At 45.6% G+C, this 17500-nt stretch overlaps 1 protein-coding gene across 1 annotated transcript in view; it reads right to left on the bottom strand.

The window, feature by feature from the left end:
- The window catches only part of LOC121690324 (multiple PDZ domain protein), an 89894-nt gene that overhangs the window by 8604 nt on the left and 63790 nt on the right, over positions 1-17500 (bottom strand). The window contains 11 exon segments of the mRNA XM_042070809.1: positions 2097-2219; positions 3205-3245; positions 3452-3548; positions 3923-4009; positions 5017-5164; positions 10477-10670; positions 11900-11983; positions 13573-13718; positions 14134-14311; positions 14819-14893; positions 17047-17142. Of these exon segments, the coding sequence (XP_041926743.1) occupies positions 2097-2219; positions 3205-3245; positions 3452-3548; positions 3923-4009; positions 5017-5164; positions 10477-10670; positions 11900-11983; positions 13573-13718; positions 14134-14311; positions 14819-14893; positions 17047-17142 (1269 nt within the window).

Raw genomic sequence — 17500 nt, forward strand, 5'->3', positions numbered from 1 at the left:
GTACAAGTAATTGTTTGTGTGTGTGTGTGTGTGTTTGATGTTTGAGGTGTACAAGTAATTGTGTGTGTGTGTGTGTGTGTGTGTGTGTGTGTGTGTGTGTGTGTGTGTGTGTATGTGTGCTCGATGTTTGAGGTGTACAAGTAATTGTGTGTGTGTGTGTGTGTGTGTGTGTGTGTGTGTGTGTGTGTGTGTGTGTATGTGTGTGTGTATGTGTGCTCGATGTTTGAGGTGTACAAGTAATTGTGTGTGTGTGTGTGTGTGTGTGTGTGTGTGTGTGTGTGTGTGTGTGTGTGTGTGTGTTATGAGATGAGAGAGTGGGAAGAAGAGAAGGAGAGAGCGGAGTCTGCAAAAGGCAAGAGGGAAAACGCTCTGTTTCTAAACTTGATGCTGTGGAAACGAGACCAAAAAAAAATCAAGTTTACATCTGGTCGTGCAGCTTGTAGACCTCGACGCCATTGGTTGGCCATTGTTGTCCTGTGTTACTGAAACATCCAGTCCATTGTGGCTTGTTTCTTGGCCTCTTTGCAAGAACGTCTCAAACTGCACATTTCCCCTTTGTGCTGTGTGATGTAGTCCACTAGAAACTCTGAAGTTGTTCACCGAGTTATGTCATCTATCCCAAGTGTAATTCAGAGGGACGTTTCAGATACTACCATTCATTTTGTGATATTCATTCACCAACCAAAATGACAGGTTTATGATTTATTGTTAGTGACAGGGGAACCTAGAAACCATACACAGTCAAAACATCCTTGTGTAAATCCTGTTTGCACATCATACAACTGAACTCCCTGAAAGGTGGCTTGGGTTTGTTCTGGTCCTCTTAAGTCCCTGAGTAGTGGGCTTGGGTTCGTTCTGGTCTGGATCTAGACGGATCCCTGATTCAGAACCGGTTCTGTCCCACACTTGGCTACCATCCACACGCAATTCTCTGGAACCGGACCTAAATCCCTGTCCCATAAAGTCAAGTCAAGTCAAGTTTATTTATATAGCACAGGGGTCATTCAATGAGCTTTAGGCAAAGTTTGAGGCTCATAACTAACCCAGTGGCTTGTTGAGACACTACAGCCGATGCACATACTCTCTGGACGGCTCTCCCTCATTTCTGACTGTTCTCTATCTGAGCATGTGCTGTAGGCAGAATCAGGCACAGTCCATTCGGGTTTGAGGTCACTATCTAAACACAGTTCTGCGGAACCAGACTTGGCTCGTTACGGACCTAACCGTTCTGCCCACTTCACGGAAACAGAGGCCTATCTTGGTCAATCAGCATGTCAACTCAAGGCTATGTGCATTCAGTCTCTTTCTGCAAAGGCCTTGAACCAATAATGGTTAACTACCAAACAATACCAATGGGAACATTAACAATGGGAAAGAATGAGTGTGTGGTTATCAGCTGAACGCAGGCTTTTTTCCTGTATGTGATAAGGCAAGGGCTATTCATTTGTGATATCAGTAGTTTATTTATATTAAATCTGTTCAGATAGATTACAATGGTTCCCGCTTCTCTGTCATATTGTTAAAAAGCCGTACTGCTGTTCTTACTTTAATCCCTCTCACAGCGGGGCACCTGTGTGCTGATATTGGACTGGGTGAGTGTGCAGACCTTCTTAAGGACTTATGAACATGTTTGTGTTTATGTGTGTGTGAGTGCATACAAGACCATGTACAGGGTGCATGTGCAGATGTGTGTGCGGTGAGAGAGTGTGAGTGTGAGTGTGAGTGTGTGTGTGAGTGTGTGTGTGTGTGTGTGTGTGATCACTGACTTTTGTGCTTTATGCAAATCTTACTGTTTATGTGGTGATGTATGCCTCATTTGTGTGTGTGTGTGTGTGTGTGTCTGTACCTACATGCGCTAGGGAATGTGTGTGTCTGTATATGTGTGTGTGTGTGTGTGTGTGTGTGTGTGTGTGTTTGTGTGTGTGTGTGCGTGTGCGAGTGTGTGAGTGAAAAAGAATGTGAGTGTGCATATGAAATAAAGAGAGAGGGAGTGTGTGTGTGTGTGTGTGTATGAGAGGGAGAGTGTGTGTGTGTGTGTGTGTGTGTATGAGAGGGAGAGTGTGTGTGTGTGTGTGTGCACAAAAGGAGCCTCTTACTCTGAGTTTCTGTGTGAGTGCAGCCATTCCCGTGGGGTTCATCATGGCGATGAAGATGGGAACATCACCCAGAGGACTGCCCACTCCCCCCGCTATACTGATACCCAGAGAATCGGTCGGACCCTGGAAAAGGACAAACACACACACACACACACTCAATATTCAGTTAAACGTTCCATAGTAGTTTACGACACACACACAAACAATCAATATACTGACAATTAACAGTACACTTTCCATTAGGCACAGAGTTCAAATCACACACACACACACACACACACACACACGGACATACAAGCACACCACCCAAATTGCAGACTAAACACAATTAGCTCAGTGTTTAACGCCAGCACCATTAGCAGAGGCGAACAGAGCAGCAGAGCAGCAAAGCAGCCAGCTCAGCACGCTCCATGAAGTAAAACTGCTAACAAAGTGCCTGCTGTTCCCTCAAGACACGCCACCAGATAGCCATCTAAACACCATTATGCCCTAAACACAGATAAACTGCCAGCGCAACGCTAGCACAACAAACAGTGCTCCAAGCTAAACATACCAAAGAGTTAACAAAACAGCCCCCAACACACCCCCCCCCCCCCCCCACACACACACCCCACTCTCCCTTTTCATTCCAGCGGTGGTTTAAATGTCTCAAATTGAATGTTTTTCGGTGAAACAGGAACACCGTACACGTGTCAACCACAGCCAGAGAGAGAGAGAGAGAGAGAGAGAGAGAGAGAGAGAGAGAGAGAGAGAGAGAGAGAGAGAGAGAGAGAGAGAGAGAGAGAGAGAGAGAGAGAGAGAGAGAGAGAGACAATACAACAATCTGCACATTCTGTGGCCACGGCAACAAAAATACACCCTCCAATCTCCATGCATATCCTCTGCAGGAATTCTATCTGTTCAAGGCTGCCAAGGTCCTCTTTTGGAGGACACTGGAGAACATGCATGGTCCAACATGGACACGGCTGACTGGTGAAGCAGCTCTTCCTCGACCAATCAGAGGTCCTGTTACTGCTGGGTGTCCTAGGCCCTAGGACCTACAGTAGGGTGTCAAGCTGAAATGCGAGCATGGTCCTCTATTATTAACATCTCCCAATGATAGACTTACCTTTGTGAGCTCAACGGTTCTGATGTCTTGTTGGTAGAGAGCTACAGAACAAGACAGACAGTCAGTCATTAACAGTTCAAAAACCAAACACCAACAACAACAACAACAACAACAGACAAACAACAACAACAATTCACAGATAGGTGCAGAGTTGGCAACATTCTCATAAGAAAGAATAAAGACGATTAATGGTATAGATAGTGGATGGAACATCTCTACAGGGATGTAGTCCACTTGCGTAACGTACATTCATGACTTCTGCGGGGGTTATCGTAATCTCCATGGAGATTGCTCGACCCAGAGAGGGAGTGGGGAGGGAGTTTGTAGCTGCCTGTTTCACTCAGCTGCCGAATAGAACAGAGAGGAAACGGTTATCATCTTAAAACTGTGACATACCAAAACAAAACAATTACTCCATAAGGCGTACTTAAGTTGAAATTGTGATAACAGAACAGCATATTGAGAGGATTTCTGGGTATATGTTTATAGGATTATACAATATCATGTGCTGACAGGCTCGATATTTCTGTGTATATGTTTATAAGACTATAACAGTAGGGCTATCGTGTGCTGACTGGTTGAATTCCTAAACACCATGCAGTTAGAACAGTCTGACAAAAATAAAACGGCCCCTTTCCATTCTCCAACGGCCCCTTTGAGTAATAGCAAAAACATGGCACCTAAGTTGCTGTAAAGGTGTCGTATGCGAGACACTCACCTGGCTGTTCTGCGAGAGTCTTCTCTCGGAGTGGAATGGTCCAGCCTTGAAACGTCCCACCTCCATCGAGATGGACCCCACACAACACTACATAGACAAAAGTGCACAGGATCATGAGTCATGGGTCACCACATACAACACTATAGACAACATTACATGCACTTCAGTGCAGAAAACAGACACATGAACTCACTATACACAACTCTACATACAATACTACACATACTGCAACAGTCACATGAACTTAGCACAGGGTCATCATCACACAACCCCTATGTGCAATATCACACACACTGCAGTGCAGAAACAGACACATGCACGCATGGGGTTACCACACACAACCCTGCAGGAAAATCAGCTGCATGAGCATTACCACACAACACTGTGTGCAATGTGGACACCACACAGCCAGCGGGATGAAAAAAGGTGTGTGTGTGAGTGTGTGTGTGTGTGTGTGTGTGTGTGTGTGTGTGTGTGTGTGTGTGTGAAAAAAGAAAAAAGATCAGAGACCGCTTCATTTGTTTGCTGACGAGGCACAGTCTAAATAGCCAGTACACAGAGCAGCTAGGCTTAAGTCTCTCCTCGATAACATATAATCTACATTCGCCAAGATTTCCATTTGGTCCAGGGTTTCCTGAGGCACGCTCAAGTCCAAGTCAAACATAGGCAAAGATTCACGAACATTAGCAAACAGTTTCTGTTTGTTTTTGGGAACGATTGAGGAGGCAGTTCTCCACGAGCACAAGAGGACGCTGGACGAAGAGTTAGGGGAGGATCGCATCAGCCAGAGGCAAGAGGCAGCGGCAAACGTAGCGTAACCCTCAGACCATAATACGTTTTATCTTGTTCCTAAGCAACACAAACGGTTTGTCAATTGAATACGCTCGTGTTGCGCTTTGAAAGTTGAACCAAGTTCAACGCTCAGCTTGTTCAACGCTAGCGTCACGCCAGCGGTGCCACCTTTCCGCTGCCGAACCGTAGAGAACAATAGCAAACCTGCTGCTTGCCGCCGGCTAATGTGACCCCCCGCCTTACCGTTCAGAGAATCTAAGCGGCCCTCAGGTTGGGCCGCGGGGCCCGGAGGTGTGCGTTACCTTGAGCAGTGCGGCCACAGCTTCCTGTGTGGCCGTGCGCACATCCTCTCCGTTCACCGACAGGATCTGATCGCCCTGCATCAGCCGCCCGTCCGACTCCACCAGGCCGCCCCGCACGATGTCCGACACAAACACCCCTGTATCATTCCTGGGAAGGAGTTAAACACAAAAACAAATAAATAAATGAACAAACAAACATACCATAACACGTCTTACACAAACAAGCATCCTGATTGGTTGAGCTGAGCAACCAAACATGGCCGCCTCCTCTGGGCCATAATGGCCGCCACATAAGAAGCCCAGTTGCACTCCTGCAGTGGGTGAAAATAGTTAACGCAAAAACAAACACACAAATAAGCAATCACAACAACGTCATGTACCATGGACTGGCATGGAGTGCAAAATTCTTACATGCCGATCATGTTTTCTACTACAATGCATTCATAGTACCTTTGCAATTAAGTGAATAATTACTCATTAGGATGATAGATGAGTAGGGATTATAATCTAATGACTAATGACTGCTCATCGACCGCCTTTAGGAATGTAGGCTCAGAAACGTAACACCGGTGACATTTCCATTTTCCAGTGTGCTTGTGTCAGCCTATGTGGAAGCAGCACCATGCTTAACCACTGAGAGGCTCTGAACGCCAACCCTTAAATTATGAGGCCACTCGGTGCAGCAGGCCACATGGCAAATCCATCAGTGTTATTGGAAAATGCACAACACTTACTTTTCTACCCATTCCTACCAGTGAGCAGAACTAGCCCGACTTTTGAGCATACATCATCTTGTTGATTTGCCTCCTGACAAAAAGTGTGTGTGTGTGTGTGTGTGTGCGTGTGTCCTTAAATGTGTGTGTCCAGCTCCTGCTCCCACTTTAAGAACTCTAACTACCGGTACTCATTTCTTAAAATTTGTTACCCTCACTCACTCACTCACTCACTCACTCTCACTCTCACTCTCTCTCTCTCTCTCTCTCTCTCTCTCTCTCTCTCTCACACACACTACACACACACACACACACACACACACACACACACACACACACCATCCTTTTTCCTTCCAGAACAGTAAAAGCCATCTCCCTGTGACGCTTCTGTCACACGCCTTTGTGAATCTCACTGACTCGCATTACTGGCTAAGTCCCCAGTGTGTGAATGTGATCGGGTCAAACGCGTGTTAAGTCCCAGTGTGACCGCCTTGTGTGTGTGTGTGAGAGTGTGTGTCAAAGAGAGAGAGAGTGTATGTGTGTGTTTCTCTCTCCCTATGTGTGTGTGTGTGTGTGAGAGACTGTGTGTGTGTGTGTGTGTGTGTGTGTGTGTGTGTGTGTGTGTGTGTGTGTGTGTGTGTATATGTGTGTGTGCACGCATGTTTGTGGTTGTGTGTGTGTGTGTGAGTGTGTGTGCGTGTGTGTGTGTACGTGTGGTTTGGCTCAGTCTTGGCTGTTAGGGTTGCTCTTCACCACTGAGCTTAGCAGCTTGTTTGCGCCAGACCAACTTGGCTGCTGCTTGAGCCACACTGCCCAAGACACACACACACACACACACACACACACACACACACACACACACACACACACGAACACACACACGAACACACACACACACACACACACACACACACACACACACACACACACACACACACGAACAAACACACACACACACACACACACACACAGTACGCACATGCACTATTGAATTTACATACTCAGACCTACACTACACTAACCCATATGCATACATGTCATACAAACACACAAGTACACACACACTCACAAACAAACACACACACACATCCATTCCTCCACAGAGCATATGGGCTAACTTCTTGACCTTACAAAAAAAAAAAAAAAAAAAAAAACGGCTGCATACTTATCCCACACACACAGACAAAACACATTCATTTGCACGCACACACACACACATACATACAAAACAAATTCAGTACGCTCACAGACACACACACACGTGCACACGTACACACACACACACACTGTCTCCTCCCCACCCCAAGGCCTAGTTGACAAACAGAAGGACCTGTGTAAACAGATGGCGGGAATTTGAACTATCCTCCTCACCTCTCTCGCACAAGTCAGACAGACATTGCCTATGGCCAAAAGCCTTACATATGTACAAACACAGTACACACACACACACACACACACACACACACACACACACACACACACACACACACACACACACACACTAAACGGGGTTAAATCATGCAACAACTCAGTCACAGCCGTACTCTCTCTCTGTGAAGTTTCTAAATCCAAAAAGTATCACCTACAGTAGATGATTCTATGATGATCAATCACTGCTCTCAGTGCTGTGCTAGTTCACCGTTTATGTCCCCAACGTCGTCTTCCAGGCAGCGCCGCTGACCGCTGACTTAAAGGCACCTAATCCTAAACCTAACCCCAACCCTAACCCTAACCTTAACCCATGCCTAACCCTAGTGCCTTCCAGGCAGCTCTGCCTTGAAGGATGCATTTGCCTTGGGATAAATGCAGAGACCAAATTTCCCTCACGGGATCAAAAGAGTATATATACTTATACTTATACTAGACCAAGTTGGGGGTATAAAATTCAGAAAGTAAGTCAGAGTATTGGTTCATCTGTAGAAACTCAAGCTAGGTAAAACAGACCTTTTTTTTTCTCGTACCGACAGTACTTGGTGACCTCGAGAAACAGACATCTATGTCAAAAAACTCACAAAATGAGTTTGATTACCCTGTTTTCAACTGGAATGTTTTAACGGTCCTAGCTGTGCAGTGTGATGCAGCGCGACATTTCAGGTAGATCATTTGTCTACTCACAAAATGAGTTGATTTCCCTGTTTTCAAAGGAGATCTATGTGAAAACTCACAAAATGAGTTTGATTACCCTGTTTTCAAAGGAGATCTATGTGAAAACTCACAAAATTAGTTTAATTACCCTGTTTTCAACAGAGATCTATGTGAAAACTCACAAAATGTGTTTGATTACTCTGTTTTCACAAAATGATTTTGATTTCCCTGTTTTCAACGGAGATCTATGTGAAAATTCACTAAATGAGTTTGATTACCCTGTTTTAAACGGAGATCTATGTGAAAACTCTGAAAATGAGTTTGATTTCCCTGTTTTCACAAAATGTGTTTGATTACCCTGTTTTAAACGGAGATCTATGTGAAAACTCGCCATATTTCTCCTTTAAGTCAAAGTTTCCCACCTTTCTCACCTTAACTATATGCGATGCAAGCGGGTGGTAATAACAAAATAAGTTTGATTACCCTGTTTTCAACCGGAATGTTTTAACTGTCCTAGCTGTGCGGTGTGGTGCGGCGCTAACTGAACTAACTGTCCTAGCTGTCCTAGCTGTGCGGTATGATGTGGCGCTAACTGTCCTAGCTGTGTGATGTGATGCGGCGCTAACTGTCCTAGCTGTGCGATGTGATGCGGCGCTAACTGTCCTAGCTGTGGCTAACTGTCCTAGCTGTGCGGTGTGATGCGGCGCTAACTGTCCTAGCTGTGGCTAACTGTCCTAGCTGTGTGGTGTGATGCGGCGCTAACTGTCCTAACTGTCCTAGCTGTGCGGTGTGATGCGGCGCTAACTGTCCTAGCTGTGCGGTGTAATGCGGCGCTAACTGTCCTAGCTGTGCGGTGTGATGCGGCGCTAACTGTCCTAGCTGTGCGGTGTGATGCGGCGCGACACTTTTGGCAGATCATTTGTCTACTTCTTCAGCAGATCACTTCTGTCGCTCGCTATTCTGAACAAGAAATATGAGGCAACAGAACAACGTTGTGAACGGATTCAGTGTGGACAGAGAGCACTCAGTGCTATGCGACAGTCGGACACTCGCATGCAGTTAAAATAAGCTGTCTGACTAATGCACACACATGCACACAAGCACGCACGCACACACCACTCGCACAACCACGCGTCCACATACAAAAAGATCTGTGAGCTGCTTCTCAAACAGGCATATCTGATGCTCAGCTTGCCGTTTGGCCAGTGAAGGCGTGAGCGATCAGAAGGAAGGACCAAACGTGACGGTCACCCGCTGGGAAACTGGCCATTACAGCAAACACTGGAGGATTCCACTGGGCAAGACTGTATAACCAGGGCAAACACAGCGCTGAGGGAAAGTCCACTGGAGTCTGTGTGTGTGTGTGTGTGTGTGTGTGTGTGTGTGTGTGTGTGTGTGTGCATATGTGTGTGCGTGCAAGTCTGTGTGAGTGTGTATGTGTGTGTGTGTGTGTGTGTGTGTGTGTGTGTGTGTGTGTGTGTGTGTGTGCATACCTGTGTGTGTGTGTGTGTGTGTGTGTATGTGTGCCAGCCAATGTGAGTGTGTGAGTGTGTGTGTGTGTATGTGTGTGTGTGTGCGTGCAAGCCTGTGTGAGTGTGAGTGTGTGTGTGTGTGTGTGTATGTGCATACCTGTGTGTGTGTGTGTGTGTTTGTGTGTGTGTGCATGCCAATGTGAGTGAGTGTGTGTGTGTGTGTGTGTGTGTGTGTGTGTGTGTGCCAATGCGTGTTCCTGTGTGTGTGTGTTTGTGTAATCATCTGTAATGAATGTCTAAATCTATAGTGTATGTGCGTGTGTTCTGTATGAGATCATGTGTAATGTGTGCTTAAGCGCTGAAGTGTGTTTATTTAAATGTGTGTGCTTGTGTGCATGTGTGAGAGATCATGAGAGATGTGCTCTTGAGCTCCTCGGAGCTGGTGACTCACACAGTAACCTGTTTTAATCGCGGCCCGCTGGACACACAATGGTGGAATGGCACTCTCGAGAACTGACTCAGTTTTCTACCTCACCTGATTTGGCACTCGACCTGTTTGCGTTCCTCTCATTAAAGTATTGGCTAACCTCCCCTATCCTCTCTGTCTCTCTCTCTCTGTCTTTTCAAGGCTTAGTCATCACAATGAGTTTCATTTTTCCCTCATTTCATTATTGAGACTGAAACGCTACTTTTATTAGTGCTTTAGATGCTTTATTTACTTCTCATATCAACTTCCTCTTCTCTGGGCATGTTTACAAATGACCTTAAAACGCTTATTCACTGTGACCTCAGGTATTTTGAAAGGCGCTATATAAAATGTTTATTTTTATATTATTATTATCCTTAGGAAGGATTTAGGAAGTATCTTAAGGGCAGCTAATGGGTGCTTATTAAAAAAAAAAAAATTAAAAAGATTTTTTTTTCCTTTGAAACAGAGTATTTAAAAGTAACTGCATTTAAAACAATTATCATCAAAACCTAAGAATCAAAACTAAACTTAGATGGTCCAGAACAATTTTCAGTTTTGGTGTCAGCCAGGCTAGGTTATGGTTGCTTCTGTCCATTTTTCCTGTTTTGGTTTTTGTTCTGGTACCTTCTACCCATGATGCTGATGCATGGGCCCTCAAGAGAGAGAGGAATGAAGGAGAAAGTGAGGGTCAGTTTTAATCGAGTAGCCCTAGTTCCGTTACCTTCTGCCCACGATGCTGAGTCCCAAGCCCTGTCCCGGCTTCTTCTGTAGCTCCACGGTGAACGCATCCCACAGCTCGTCCTCCTTGTACTGGCCCTCGTCCCGGTAGACGCTCAGGCGCACCCTCTGCGGCGTCTGGCGCAGGACGTTTATCGCCTCGTCGTGAGTCGCCATTCGCAGGTCGATGCCGTTTACCTGGGAGGAGCAGGGGAGAGGTGAGTGACAAATAGGACTTCAGAATCACAATCACCTAGAATTAGAATTGTGTCTCATTGCCCAAATATGTTGACAAACACAAGAAATGTAAATGTAAATCAGGTTTCTCGGCCAAGTATACTTGCGTATACAAGGAATTGCACTTGTGCACTTCAGCCATTCCTACTGGCTTTAACAAAACATTAAAATGTGAGTGGACATTTCCAGACTTTTTCAGTTATGGGAGATTAAAAAGACCAAAAGAGTCAAACAGGAGGAGCAAGTATGATAATACACCAATTATCTAACTGGGCTATCTGAATTGAAGTCTGACAAGTAAGGTAGGTGGGAAAAGTCCAAAACTAAAAATTGTAGATATTAACTTAAGCATAAAGTGATTGCTTAATTTAAGAAGGGGGACATTAACAGCATAAAAGACCTTTACTTTTTCCCAGAGTTTATTTTAATCCTCGTCCTCCTGCAGTTCACACAGAAAGGAAATACCACATCAGCATTAGCGTAGCAGCGCTTTTCCCCTGTGGTGCAGTTATAAATGGCTGGGTAAGATCGCTAGCTGCGTTAGCGTCTAGCGCTAATGCGTTTCGGGTGGCCTCGACTAGCATACAGCTAAACCTTCTCGCCCCTGACTGCAGAAGCTACTGAGAGGGCTTGGCCTCTCTCCAACCCACAAAAGTTATAGTGGGCAATTATGTCGTCAAGAGTGAGTGAGTGAGGGAGAAGAGAGAAGGGAGAAGAGAAGTGGGGGGTTGAAAGTAAGGAGGAAGGGTTGTTGGGGTAGTTGCTCCGTGACTAACAGCCCTTGTTCCTCTCCCGGCAGCCTGACTGGGGCAACAGAAGGTCACTGACGCGCCGGTTCCTACGGTCTCCCATGTGGGAGTTTAACGCCCTGCTCTCTCAGTCTCCACAACCTCTGCATCCATAACACAAAATGTCAAGTAGCCTCTAGCCCACGAGGACTCGCATTGCATTCTCTCCCTGCCTGAGCTCTCACTGGGCAAAATTACACTGTTCTTGTTTTTGTGAGGGTGGCCTTGTGACCTCCTCAGAATGTCCTCAGTTGTGTGTGTGTGGCACTGTAATTACTGAGTATTTCAGAGGGAGTGATTGCTTACACTGGCTGTAAATCAGTCAGAGGTAAGCAACTCCACTATGGTGATTTTTATTTAACTGGTGTGTGTGTGTGTGTCTACAGAAGGTGGTTTCTGTACCTCCAGGATCTGGTCTCCAGCCCACAGTCGGCCATCTTTGGAGGCGGCCCCCTCTTCATAGACCTCATGGATGATGATGGCACCCTAGGGAGTGAGGAGAGAGAGAGAGAGAGAGAGAGAGAGAGAGAGAGAGAGAGAGAGAGAGAGAGAGAGAGAGAGAGAGAGAGAGAGAGAGAGAGAGAGAGAGGCCACTCCAGTTAACAAAGTTATGTAGGTTCCGGTCCATCCATCCCAAGAGACATGGAGAAAGAGAAAATGGAGAGAACATAACACACGTGAAAGAGTGAGAAGGAGGATGTCATTTCCAAGGAGGGATGAGTAAAGAAGACAAAAAGAAGGAGGGATGAGGGAATAACATTGGAGAGAAAGAGGAGGACAGTGATGGGAACATGATGTGGAAAAAGAGGTGTGTCAGAGACATTGAGCAACAGAGAGAGTGAGAGAGAGAGAGAGAGAGAGAGAGAGAGAGAGAGAGAGAGAGAGAGAGATGTGAGAGAGGGAGGGGAGACAGAATGGTAGTGGTGGTGGGGGGTGGGTTGGGCGGGGGGTCGGGTAAACTGATTAAAGCAGAACAGGTTGCGCTGAAGGAGTGCATGGGTGGTTAGGGGTCAGAGGGCGCATTCCAGAGCTGGATATTGTCTCTTGTGGCCACTCACACAAAGGGGGCATAGCTCAGGCCTCGCTGAACACACACACACAGTAACGCTCCAGGGGTTGGGGTGTGAGTGGGTTAACCAGAGAGCTTCCCGGATTCTTTCTCTCAGACAGTTATCATAACTCCACCAGTGACACATGAGCAACCCTGTGACAGCACATCACCACGCCAACAGCCCAACCGAGTTGTGTGTCTAGGATCACTGTCTATTTAAAGGAAGTATCACTATTACAAATTACAATAGACCCATGTCCGTTTGGATCTCTGACCAATTTTTAAAGTTGACTGCATGGTTCTGTTCTGAGTTGTGTGTCTAGGATCACTGTCAATTTAAAGGAAGTATCACTATCCTTTTGTTTTTTTTTCTCAAATTGAAGACAAGGGATGGAAGTTAACTGGGAGGTCATACAGCAAATTACAATAGACCCATGTCCGTTTGGATCTCTGACCAATTTTTAAAGTTGACTGCATGGTTCTGTTCTGAGTTGTGTGTCTAGGATCACTGTCAATTTAAAGGAAGTATCACTATCCTTTTGTTTTTTTTTCTCAAATTGAAGACAAGGGATGGAAGTTAACTGGGAGGTCATACAGCAAATTACAATAGACCCATGTCTATGATCTCTGACCAATTTTTAAACTTGACTGCATGGCTCAAGCGTTGAGAAGAGTTACTGTGTCTGTGTAGCAGAAAATGGAAATACAAAGCAAGAGTGGCATCATATAAATGAAATAACTCAGACCCTACCCACATCCCCTTTAACTCAGATCCTACCCATATCCCCTTTAACTCAGATCCTACACACATCCCCTTTAACTCAGATCCTACCCACATCCCCTTTAACTCAGACCCTACCCATATCCCCTTTAACTCAATATCCCCTTTAACTCAATATCCCCTTTAACTCAGATCCTACCCATATCCCCTTTAAGGCAGCTCCTAACCATAACCACTTTCATTTAGAACCCCTTTAAGCTCTTCTAAGTGGGCTATGCTAAGAGAGAACCAGAGCAGCTATACCAGGAGAGTGTCGCAGCCCCCAACAATGCTGAGGCCCAGTCCCGTGCGTCCTTTGGAGATCTCTATGGTGGTCTCGCAGCCGGGAATGATGGGACAGGTCACAGGATCGGACACTAGTGTGGCCGGAGTTGACGACCTGCTTGAACCTGGGAACAGATACCATCATCACCATAACAACCGGAATGTGGTCACCAACACAAGCCAGTCTAAACAATCCAGCCATCATATTTGTTGTCCTAGAGACAGGGACCTGTTTTTACAAAATAACAATGTTTAAATGCTACAAAGAACACTTAATAGCCTACTTTATAGCAAGCAATTCATTGAAATACAGTAACACTCCTTGAATGACTACAACTAATGACACTGTTGATATAATTACTATAATCTCCTGACTATTAAAGCCTTAGTTCCTGGTATTGCAACAGTTCCTGCCAGTTCTACATTTACCATAAAACTTTCCATTCACAGTTTAAAGTGTGAAATGCCAGGTCCATGGGCCTTCATTCTGTTTTTGTTGATGGTACTGTGACCTGACTTCACCTGTAGCTCAGTACTTACTCCTAATTGGCTCCAACTCAGGCAGGCTCAGGGTTGGCTGAGGGACAGTGGGCGGGGCATTGAGGGTTCCGTCGGACGCTCTGCTCTCATTGGTGGAGGATGAGGAGAGGTGGGCGGGGTCTTGAGAGGCTATCGACACCTTCACTGGACCCTTGGCTTTCCTTAGCAATGACATCACCTGACAACCCAAGCAACACAACATGTTACTACTCACACCCTGACGCACTTAACATGGCCTCAGGTTGAGCTTAAACGAGACACTCCTAATCCATGACATGCACTTCACACATGGCCTCACACCCTGTACTCATCATGAGCATCATATTACTCAGCATATACTCACTAGTAAAGGAGGACTTCCCAGGGGAATCATGACCTTTCACATGCATTTATTTCACCATGTTGTGTGCTTGAAACAACTACTGTTGCTTTCCTAAGGCAGTAAGACCACATTCTCTGATGCAGGAGGTTCCACAATTCTACAAACGATGGTGTACATACTCTGATGGAGACATGTTAAGAATGCCTCCAACTACTTCCACCTTACCCTAAAATAAATAGATACACATGTATTTCTCACAGCGCTCTACGTTAACTTTTAAAAGTGGTTAAAAGTGGTTGCCAGCTTGCCATTTGGCAACAAGGGCAACCGGGCACCTATTAATGTCGAGCCCTGATTTCTCACCTTGTCCACGGAGTATCCTGTCACCACCTCGTCATCAAGGGCAATGAGTCGGTCACCCACTCTTATGGAGCCCTCCTACAAACACAAAGCCACATCCTCCCATTAGCTCTCTTCACAGCGTGAAGCTAACAAACTACACGTGCCTGATGACACTGATGTCGTTTAGCTGATGCTCTTATCCAGAGTGACTTCAAGTGAAGTTCATACAGGGCCCACGACAGACGATCCCTGACCACTAAACCTCCAACGTTTACACCAAAACAAAAATAAAAATAATACTAATATTCAGAATTGAATGCAAAATTAATGCTAATATTATTCTCCTGTATTGGAACGTACCCACACTAGTGGAGACAAGACATGCTTTAGTGCTATTTATGTAATTATGCTAATGCCAGAGGGGGCAAATTTGGCAAAACAGTGCCGAACGTTTGTGGTGAGTATGTCTTCTTTGAACGGTTAAATTTGAACGATTTGGTGTTAACATTCCATTGTAACAGTAATTGCATTGTTACCTTCAGCAAGCTCATGTTCAGTTCCACGGTATGTTCGAGAACTACCTCCGCAGAAACATTCGCCGAAAACTCGAAAATAATGGAAAACTGTTTGCCAACGTTTGCAAACCTTCGCCTACGTTTGTGAATTTGAACGTACCTCTATACTTCTTGGCACTCTCAATATGATACTCATACTGTTGTAGACCAAATGCCAAGCTTGTATTCTTTCATGTATGTGTTTTAATATCATGTAGTTTCCATTAGCTTCACAGAAATGTCATGTTTGCATGCTAGAGCACTGAGTCCTCTGTCCTCTCCACGTGGTTGAGCTGTGTGTATAGAGAGATAAGTGTTTGCGGAGTGAGGACCTGCATATCAGGAACTGCAGAGAAGCACAGTACAATTCAAATGGGCTTGTTTAGAACTAGGGGATAAAGGTTAAAACAAAAGACAACGTCTGTACACTGGAGTAGCTCCCAAATTTGAATTGAAAAACAGCAATGGGTTGGGTCAAAACGTTGCTCTCCGTTAATTTAAGCTTGGGAGCTACTTTGACACGTGGACATTATTTCTTGCTTTGAATAGTATATTATAGTGGGTTATATTTATCTATTTATTTATTCACTTTTGTAAAGTATTTTATAAATGTCACTTTTCATGAAATGTGTGTGTGTGTGTGTGTGTGTGTGTGTGTGTGTGTTTGAATGGGTGTATACTGTGTGTGTGGGTATGTTGTACACTACCCCTGGATGGGTAAAATGCAGAGAACAAATTCTTGTAAATGCAATTATAATTGGCCAATGAACCTGATTTACATTTACATTAAACCTGATTTACAAATGTATTGTTTGCCGTCTTGGCTATGCACTGTTTGTAACGTCCCTGTCCCTTGTGTCCTTTTATTTAGGGTGAAACCGAAGACAAATTTCCACATCAGGGGACAATAACGTTTTTGTATCGTATCGTATACTTTGTCCTGCACCTGGCCTAAAGATAGGTTGGATGTGCACGTAGCCGCTCTACGAAACGCCAAGGTTCTCATTAGGAAAAGCAGTATCATCAGCTCTGTTGCCCAACAAGTGCATCCAATCATGAGAGATCAGTGTGCCTTCCGTCCCACAGGCGGAGTTCATTTCAGCTGCCCTGTTGTCTTCCTTCAGTTCCGTTTGAGCCCTCGGGGTTGCGTTTCAGCCTATTCACAGTCACACATGTTTAATGCATGGCTGTATTTCCACCTAGCTCTGGCCAAACCCACTCTCCAGGTGTAAACCACACCACTCCGATATCACACAGACTCCTGACCCAACCCCCCCACCACCACGAACACACACATCTGTAATCTACACCTGAACAACGCCGCACAGGTGAGGTGTGTCTCTGTCCGTGTCTCTCTTTGTATAGGTGCGTGCGTGTGTGCGGGTATGTGTGTATGTTTGTGTACCTGTACCTTTGCTGCAGGCCTCAAGCATGTGCGTGTGTATAGGTGTGTGTGTGTGTATGTGTGTGTGTGTGTGTGTGTGTATCTGTGTGTGTGTGTGTGTGTGTGTGTGTGTGTGTGTGTGTGTGTGTAAAGGTGTGTGTGTGTGTGTGTGTGTATGTGTAAAGGTGTGTGTGTGTGTGTGTGTGTGTGTGTATGTATGTGTAAAGGTGTGTGTGTGTGTGTGTGTGTGTGTGTGTGTGTGTGTGTGTGTGTGTGTGCGTGCGTGCGTGCGTGCGTGTGTGTACCTGTACCTTTGCTGCAGGCCCAGACTCAAGCATGTTGAGGATCAGCACTCCGCCCATGGTGTCCTCTTCCCTACTGAAGGACAGACCCACTCCAGCTTCATCCTGAGAGAGAGAGAGAGAGAGAGAGAGAGAGAGAGAGAGAGAGAGAGAGATGTGAGCAGTGAGATGTGAGCAAGTGTGTGGAAGAGAGGGAATGGGAATTGAAGTGTGTCAGAGATTTACCTTTTTTCAAGTGTGTGTGTGTGTCTCTGTGTATGGATGTGTTAAGGCTCTGGCGTGGTCGTGCGTCACATTTGCGCGTGTCCAAGACGTGCATCATTTTTGCCGTGGACGTGAAGCATACTCCAATTTCTGCTGTCCTGAATGCGCGTTAAATTGTTAAGGTTAGCGCCTGCGCACTACGGATTAACTGTGATACTCTGCCCCACCAACTGGGGGCGGTACGTCGAGCCTGAAAGTA

This window comes from Alosa sapidissima, chromosome 18, assembly GCF_018492685.1.
Source record: "Alosa sapidissima isolate fAloSap1 chromosome 18, fAloSap1.pri, whole genome shotgun sequence".
In the NCBI taxonomy this organism is placed as follows: domain Eukaryota; kingdom Metazoa; phylum Chordata; class Actinopteri; order Clupeiformes; family Clupeidae; genus Alosa; species Alosa sapidissima.